This window comes from Orycteropus afer, unplaced genomic scaffold, assembly GCF_000298275.1.
Source record: "Orycteropus afer afer isolate SDZICR_OR568_19922 unplaced genomic scaffold, OryAfe1.0 scaffold00577, whole genome shotgun sequence".
Taxonomy (NCBI): Eukaryota; Metazoa; Chordata; class Mammalia; order Tubulidentata; family Orycteropodidae; genus Orycteropus; species Orycteropus afer.
In genome coordinates this window covers 327,262-336,033 of record NW_006922164.1, presented here as the reverse complement: position 1 = coordinate 336,033, position 8,772 = coordinate 327,262, and the positions used below count along the sequence as shown (strand labels likewise).

Sequence of the window (8,772 nt, the reverse complement as noted above, 5' to 3'; positions counted from 1 at the left end):
ACTTTGTCTCAGGACATTGACTGCAATCTCCCACAATACAACAACTCCCCTCCCACTTCCTCTCCATAGTTGCCTTTTCCCTGTGTCCTTCCCTCCCGTGTACTCCTGTCCCCTGAGCTGTCTCCCTGTGCATACACAGCCCTTTTGTTCTCCCATGGTTGATCTCGAAGGAGTGCATCAACCTCACCTGTATGCACTTTGGAATTCCATTTGGGCTCATTGTCAATCCGTGGTGAATCCAGTGCATACGGGAGCATCCCAGATGGAAAGCCAGTAGGGCATTTCTGTTCTCTGTTGCCCTGGATGTGGCTTCTTGAGTTTGCTTTATAACTTACTGTATCTTGGCCTTGTAAAATGTACCATGGTAGTCTGTTGGGGAAATGTTTAGCCTTGGGGTCATTGTTTATAAAATGTATCTATTTAATTATACATTTTTTGTCTAATGACAGGATATAATTCAAATCAAACAATGTTTACCTTCATGTGTGTAACATCCCTGTATTACTTTCTTCCATCTTTGAAAATAAATGCAGCTTAAAAATTTGTATAGATACATACACACATATATATATACAGATATAGATATATGCACATACAGTGTTTCAAAATGATTTTTCCTTTTTTTTCTCTCCCCTTCCTGCAGAGGGTGGCTCCCGCTTCATACAGACCTCATCGCCGTGAGGTGAGGCTAAGATGAGCGTAACCAGTGACGAGGTGAACTTTTTGGTGTATCGGTATCTCCAGGAGTCAGGTATGTGGCCGGCTTTTGTCTACAGGAGATTTTGTTCAACATGCAGCATTGAGATGCTCAACCGTTCGCCACAAAGCAGGCTATAGCAGGGGGGAAGCCGAGGACATTATTTGTTGTTATTGTTGTTGTTGAAAAGAACACAGCAGAATACACACCAGTGCAGTAATTTCTACATGTACAATTCTGGGGCATTGATTACATTTTTGAGTTGTGCAACCTATTCTCATCCTCCTTTTCCAAATTGTTCCTCCCCCTTTAACATTAAGTCACTAAGTTAATGTGCCCCCTAAGTTTCCTTTCTGACCTTCAAGCTGCAGCTGTCCATTTGAACCCATATAGATAGTTCTTAAAAGGCAGGTCATTGTTTACTAATTAAGCTAAACTCTTGTTTGGTTTAAAGACTTAGAAGATACTTTTAGTTTAAGGTTTCAAGATTATCTCAGGGTGGTAGTTTTGGGGCTTCATCCAGCCTCCCTGGTGCCAGAATGTCCGGATTCCATATGAATTTGAAATTCTGTTCTGCATTTCTCCCCCTTTTCAGGATGTTTCTTGGATAGATTCTTTGATCAAAACCAGGGCTTTGAACCAGTAGTTCGTGGTTCAGCCATGGCCAGTGAAGTGAATCCAGAATGGATCCAAATTTGTAAAATGTGGATATTACTGGAATGGGAAAAATTATGGTTGACACCCTGCTAGAAATGTAATCTCCCTCTTAGAAAACAAGAGGAGTGTGCACATTGCATAGCAACCAAATCTCTTGACCAGCAATGGTGGAAAGGTAATAGGACCAAACATGGGTCCCTGCCTGGTGTGCAGTCAGGCCAAAACAGTTTACACACCGAGTGATTAAGAGGAGAGAATTATTTATTACAAGGAGGCAGGGGTCCGTAACCAGATCTGACTCCCCAAAACTCCATCGAATTACAGTTTTGTAGGTTTCAGAAGAGAGGCTTATGCATATTCATAAAAATTTGAGGCATTTGGGCGTGAGATGGTTGACGATTGGCTGAAATTTCCTTCGCCTTGGGTTAAAGGAACAGTAGCGTTTTGATCCAAAGCGCTTGTGTACCGGCTGAGTCACACCGGCTTCCTGTCATCAGCTGATCAGGGCTTAGGCAGAGCGGAGAGTGTCAGTTCCCAGTAACTTTGTTCCTTTCTGTCCCACTGCACGTGTCCGCGGCCCAGAGTTAATTTTCAAGTTGTTCTCTAAGACACATTTACACATTTATCACCTATGCCTAGGGAAATAGCAGGAAAGAACATTTTTTTGTTCCATTCAGTTCTTAAGGAACTGAGCTTATTGTATTTACTCATCTGTCTCCAACCAGGGTCCTATGTGTTTACTCATCTGTCTCCAACTGGGGTCCTATTAGTCTTAACCAGGGTGGGGAAATAGTTGAGGGTAATTACGTTTATTTATTTATTCCCAACTGGGGTCCTATGTGTTCTAATTATCTGCCTTAACCAGGGTGGGGAAAATAGTCGAGTTTTGACTTTACACAGTTTCAGAAACAGTGGTGCCCCGCCCAAAGCCAGTAGCCTGCCATGCCGCTTTAACAGTATGTTGCTTTCCACAGTCCTGACAGTAATCCAGTCTTCGCATCAAGCTTCTGAAAGGGCTCACAATGCCTCTTTTGAGTCTCATTCCAGGCTCTCTCATTCCAGGGCTTTGACTTGTAAATTTTCCTGTTCTGATTATCATCCTGGTATATCTACATTTCACAAATTCAAGTCGGTTCCAGTTTTGTTGTGTTGGCCACGACTGAACTGGTTCGAAGCCCTGATAAAACGTTCAGTAATGGTACTTAGGCATCATCTTCTATCATGGCACAAGTGTCTTATTAAGAGTGTTTAGAAGGAAGAGAGAAGGTTCCAGGCCATCCCATCCCAAAGGTGGAATGCGGGAGGGTATTTTTCCTCCTGTGACATCCTTCTTTAGATTAAATCAGACTGAAGTTAGTCTCATGGTGGAGGCGGAAAGGGGTCGTTTGTGGGCTGGTGTAGATATATGAACCTGTTAAACTTTAGGAACAGTAGGTGGATTTCTCTCCCACCTGCACTGGTTGAGCTGCCAGCTCCCTACCCCATAAATGGGGCCTAGGAAACGTCTACTTTTGACCAAGTAGATTAGGTTAGGGTGAGTAGCCAAAGAGCCAAAGCAGCTTGGGCCTTGTGTAGGACAGCTACCATTCTTGATAGGGGCTGGCTTTGACAGTTACCAGGGACATTCCAGGAATAAGTCTTGTGACATAGCCAAGCCTTGGCTCCCTTGTTACAGAATACTGAGATTGCTCCAAGCAGTGGACTTAAGTGCAGTTTAGGGAAGCATTTGGGGGTACTTTTTTAAAGTACATTAAGTCCCAGGTTACAGACGCCTGCCTTATAGGGCCCTCTTTTGTACATTTACCCTCACTTTGAAACAATTGAAGCAGCCCCTACTCAAAACAAGTTCTGCATCACCATCACCTTCACTTGCTGCAAGTGCAGCATTTAAATCATTGAAAAGGCTTTGAGCCTTTTCTTTCACTAAAACCAAACCAAAAAAAAACCACTGCCATCAAGTTGATTCTGACTCACAGCAACCCTGTAGCACAGAGTAGAATTGCCCATAGGATGTCCAAGGCTGCAAGTCTTCACAGAAGCAGCCTGCCTCATCTTTCTCCTGCATAGTGGCTGGTGCAGCTGGTGGGTTCAAACCTCTGACCTTTTGGTTAGCAGCTGAATGCCTTCACCACTGTGCCACCAGAGCTCCTCCTTGCACTAAAACAAGGCTAAATAAGAACCCTCTGCACCTGTTCTGACTTACCCTCAATTTGACTTAAAAACATGCTTGGGAATGGATCTCATTTATAACTTGGAGACTGCCTATACTTAAGAGGCTTAGCTTTTTTTTTTTTTTTTTTAATCTAAAATTGGATGTTGTTGTTGTTGTTACGTGCCGTCCAGTTGGACCCGACTCATAGCGACCCCTCCTTGGGTTTCCAAGGCAGTATCTCTACGGAAGTAGATTGCCCAACCTTCCTTCTGAGGAGTGGCTGGTGGGTTTGAACCGCCAGCCTTCTGGTTAGCAGTCAAGTGCCTTAGCCACTATGCTACCAGAGCTCCCTAAAATTGGATACTCTTTTATAATTGTGTTTAAATATATATGTAACAAAATATTCGCCATTTCGACAACTTTTACATGTACAATTCCGTGACAGTGCACTGTATTCATCGTGTTGTGCAGCCATCACAACGGTCCGTTTCCAGATTTGTTTTTCACTCTTAACAGAAGCTCTGTGTCCTATTAGTGATGAGTCCCCCTTGCCCCTTCCCTCCCGCCCACCCTTGGTAACCACAGTAAACTCTCATTTTTATACACTTGTCTTTTCCGGATACTTCATGTGAATAAGATCACATAGTATTTGTCCTTTTGTGATTGACTTATTTCACTCAGCATCATGTGTTCAGTATTTGTCCAGACTAAGTAAATGAGGTGACTTTAGCCTGCTATGCAAATAAAGTTACTATAACCTACTGTGCAGATGACGTGTCTGTGGCCTACCCAGAGGGGATTGGTCAGTTGTAGCGTATATCGGGACTGCATGTCCCTTTGTGGCTGTATGTGTGCACCACATTTTGTTGACCCCTTTGTCTGCTGATGGGCACTTGAGTTGTTTTCACCTTCTGGCCATCGTGTGGCTAGTGCTGCAGCGATTATTGGCATACACACAGGTTTCGGTTTGTATTCCTGCTTTCACTTCTTCTGGGAGTATACCTGGGAGTGGAACTGCTAGGTTTTATGGTAGTTCTAAGGAGCTCTGGTGGCATAGTAGTTAAAGCATTTGGCTGCTAACCAGCAGGTCGGTGGTTCAATCCCGCCAGCCACTGTGCGGGAAAAAAAAGGGGCAATCTACTTCCTTCATGAAGACTTAATATTAATAGCCTTGCAAACCCAGTTCTGTTCCATCCTGTAGGGTCTCTGTGAGTCAGAATCAACTCACTAGCAGTGGGTTTAGTTTTCGGTGGTTATGGTAGTTCTGTGTTCACCTTTTTGAGGAACCACCAAACTGTCTTCCACCCAGCTGCACCATGTTACAATTCCAGCAGCCATGGAAGAGGGTTCCAGTTTCTGCACATCCTTGCCAACACTTGTTATTTTCCAAATTTCATTTTTTTAGTCACAGCCATCTTAGTAGGTGTGAAATGATAAAATGGAAAACTTTTAATATCTTAATACACATACAAAACAGCAGTAATGATAAAACATTACAAAAAAACAAACTTACTACCGTGGAGTCAAATCCAACTCACAGCAACCCCTGCTTGGGTTTCCGAGGTGGTGGTGGTTGTTACGTGCCGTCAAGTCGGACCCAACTCAAAGTGACCCCTCCTTGGGTTTCCGAGGCGGTATCACTGCGGAAGTAGATTGCCTAACCTTCCTTCCGAGGAGTAGCTGGTGGGTTTGAACCATCAGCCCTCTGGTTAGCAGCCAAGTGCCTTAGGCACTACGCTACCAGAGCTCCCAGTCTTCCTTCTGAGGAGTGGCTGTGCATCCACACTTTGTTGTTGTTATGTGCCGTCGAGTCAGCCCTGACTCATAGCGACCCCTCCTTGGGTTTCCGAGGCAGTATCATTACGGAAGTAGGATTGCCCAACCTTCCTTCCGAGGAGTGGCTGGTGGGTTTGAACCGCCAGCCTTCTGGTTAGCAGTCAAGTGCCTTAGGCACTACGCTAGCATCCACACTAGGAAAAAAAAAAAAACCTCCAAGGCAGTAGGTGCTCTGTGTTTGCCTCCCTGATACCATCTCCCCTTTCTCTCCTCAGCACTAATTACCCTCCTGAATTTGGTGTTTATTATCCCCATGTTTTTGTATGTATAGTGAAATGAGTTCCTTTATGTGGCCTTTGGCTTTGGTTCTTTGGACAAACAGTTTAAGAGATTTTTCTCCTAAGCCCTGAGGAGTTACCTTTGCCCTAGTTTTCTACCTTAGAGCATTTGTGCCTTTTGTCTAGGTTGATTGACATTTCCTGGGTAAGCTGTAAACAAACTTGATTTTGATCTTTTTTGTCTGGCAATGGAGAGCAGCCTGCCTTGTGATTGGTATGCACTTTGCAGGAATTGGTCAATAGGCTACGTAAATGAGGGCTGTTAAGCATATGAATATCTGGAGGGCCTACTGAAAGGGGTTGGTGACACAGGGTCAGTTTGTGATCCCCACTGAAAGGGGCTTTGCCTTGAAATTGTCTAGGAACTCTGGCAGCGTAGTGCCTAAGGCACTTGACTGCTAACCAGAAGGCTGGAGGTTCAAACCCACGGCCACCCCTCGGAAGTAAGACTGGGCAACCTACTTGCATAGTGATACTGCCTCGGAAACCCAAGGAGGGGTCGCTATGAGTCGGATACGACTCGACTCAACGGTGGTGAGTTTGGTTTGTTGGTTGGTTTGTGTGTATATATGCAACTGACCCTGCAGAGGTTTTTAGAGACAGGAAAAAAGGAAGCAGGGAGAAAGGAGGCCAGGGACCTCCTTGAAGAGCTGTCACACTGGTCAAGGGCTGTAACACTAACGAGGCCTGCAAGAGGCCCAGTGGCAGAGTCAGTGGTGAGAGACATCCAAGAAGAGCCCAGGGCCGAGAGAAGGCCTGCACTGATAAAGGGAGACTGCCCATGTGCTTCCTTCTCCTGACCCTGAGTTGGACCCTGTTACTTCCTTGCTAAACCTCATGACTGTGAGTCTAGTTGGTGATGCAACGACCGAACGAACCCAGCCGCGAAGTAGAGAGTGTCATGGGAGGGACAGCTGGTGTTCATTGGTGCAGAGGTTGGAGAGAGGAGGTGTGTCAGGGTTCTGCCCCCTGGGCATCAGCTTGGGGCTGATCCTGCTCATTGTCTCCCTTGATGACATTGAGCAGGGCAGGTTCTGACAATCCTCCTCCTATTGACCTGCTCCCACCCTTTTACAGCATGATCCCATTCTCAGATGTATACCCTGAGCAATATCAAGTACTGTTTTGGGGTGTCGTTAAGCTTTCCCCGCTTGATATCATGGTGTGTGTATTCTGCAAGTTGCTTTTGGGGAAGGAAAACCAATTCCCAGGCCCTCCTCCCAGTGCTCATTCAGCAGGTTTGAAGGAAGCCTGTGAGAGGTGCAGGTACAGAAGCCGGAGAATGGCGCAACCTCTGGTCCTTAGGACCTCTCATAGCCCCTGTCTGAGCCTCCGCCTCCTTGCACAAATGGTTGCCTAGGAGATGAGATCCATATGGCACTTAGCACTGTGCCCTGCCCATCACAGACAAACAGCGCCCCCTGTGGAAGCCTCGGTGCCTGTCCCTTGGGTCCCCAGCTCGCATTAGCCATGGAAGATGCTTATTGTTACTACGGGTGTATTTGGTTGGACATCACCAGAACACAGTCTGCTGCTGTTATTAGTTGCTGTCAAATGATTGCAATTCCTGGCGATCCGAGTGTGCAGAGAACTGTGCTCCATCGGGTTGTCAAGGTTGTGACCTTTTGGAACCAGATCACCAGGCCTGCCTTCCAAGACACCTCTCGGGAGTTCGGGCTGCCAACCTTTGGGTTAGCAGTAGAGCACTTAACTTTTGGTACTATCCAGGGACCCCTAGAACATAGTATAAGTGAGTAATGTATAAAACAGATATGTTATGTACAACGTTGTATATAAAAATGCCTACTACCTCATCCATGTGAATCGGGGAAATAAATCCAGTGACCTCAGATCACCGGAAGTGTTAGTACTCTCCTGTCACCGAATGAGAACTTCTGAGATGTGTGCAAATGGGAATTGCATGTAGAACCCTGCTTCCTTGTCAACGTTCAGTGTTGGGTTCAAGAGTCTTTTTTTTTTCCCCCTTCTTAGAAACACTTCTGTTCAAATATACATTGAGATCAAAGTTCATATAATCAGAACATGTGAACAGCGGTCACAAACGGAAATTACCACTGCTCCATTTGTGTGCGTCAAAGTGACTACAGCCAGTTGCCGTTGAGTCAGCTCCAATTCTTGGAGAGCCCACGTGTGTCAGAGTAGAGCTGAGCTCCCCAGGGTTTTCAGTAACTGATTTTTCAGAAGCAGTTTGCCAAGCCTTTCTTCTCAGGCACCTCGGGGTGAACTTGAACTTGCAGCTTTTTGGTTACCAGCTGAGTGCTCATTGGCCAGACCTGCATGATGGGCTAAATCATGTCTTCTGGGGCTGCTTGACATTGGCCTCCCAAGTGAGTCTGGCCAGCTCCCAGCCCAGCACAATCCTCTGGTGTGGCCTAGAAGTCCCTTAGTCACTGAGACTGAGCTCCCGCCCCCAATTATGCCAAAAATTATTTCTCCAGAGCCAAGGACAGAGGCAACATAGGGTAAAAGTAGCCTTTACCTGTCCTCAGTCAGCATGCAGCCTTACCTATGCGGTAGAAAGTGGGGTGGAGGAAGAAGGTGGATTGGAAGAGGCTCTTGGGGGGGGCTGACAGCTGGCTCCCTTGGGGATGTGCTCACTGCCTCACCCACCAGGAATGGACCCAGAACATTCTAGTGTACTTCATACCTACATATGCCGTGAGGAGACAGTTCCCTGGAGGAGCAGGTGCTGCTGGTCCTGGTTAATGAGGTGTGGAAGGAGCCTTCTCTGCTCTGCAGCCAGCAGACTCCTTTCCTGGCCACCCCTCTGGCTCCCCACCAACTTCTTCTTCATCCCGTCCCCCATGTGTCACGTACAGTGCTTTAGGCTACAAGTAAGAGGCTCCTCGACGGCACTTTCATCATCTCGGATAGCGAGGAGCAAGGAGACAGTGGTCTCCCTTCCTTGCTTCTGAATCTAGCAAGGGAAGTTAAGTCCATTTCTCATTCAGTATGAAAAGCAGGAACCCCAGCAAGTGGCTCCCCATAAACCCACTGCTGGGGAGTCTATTCTGACTCACAGCACCCCTAGAGGACAGGGTGGAACTGCACCACAGGGTTTCCAAGGCTGTCAATCTTCACAGAAGCAAAGCCCAAACCACACCCACTGCCTGGAGGGGATTCTGACTCAC

At 46.4% G+C, this 8,772-nt stretch overlaps 1 protein-coding gene across 1 annotated transcript in view; it reads left to right on the top strand.

Moving 5' to 3' along the window:
* Positions 1 to 651: 651 nt before the first annotated feature.
* TBL1X (transducin beta like 1 X-linked) overlaps positions 652 to 8,772 on the top strand; it is a 76,062-nt gene continuing 67,941 nt past the window's right edge. The window contains exon 1 of the mRNA XM_007956164.2: positions 652 to 751. Coding sequence (XP_007954355.1) covers positions 694 to 751 — 58 coding nt within the window. The 5' untranslated portion in view covers positions 652 to 693. The remainder of the gene's footprint in view (positions 752 to 8,772) is intronic.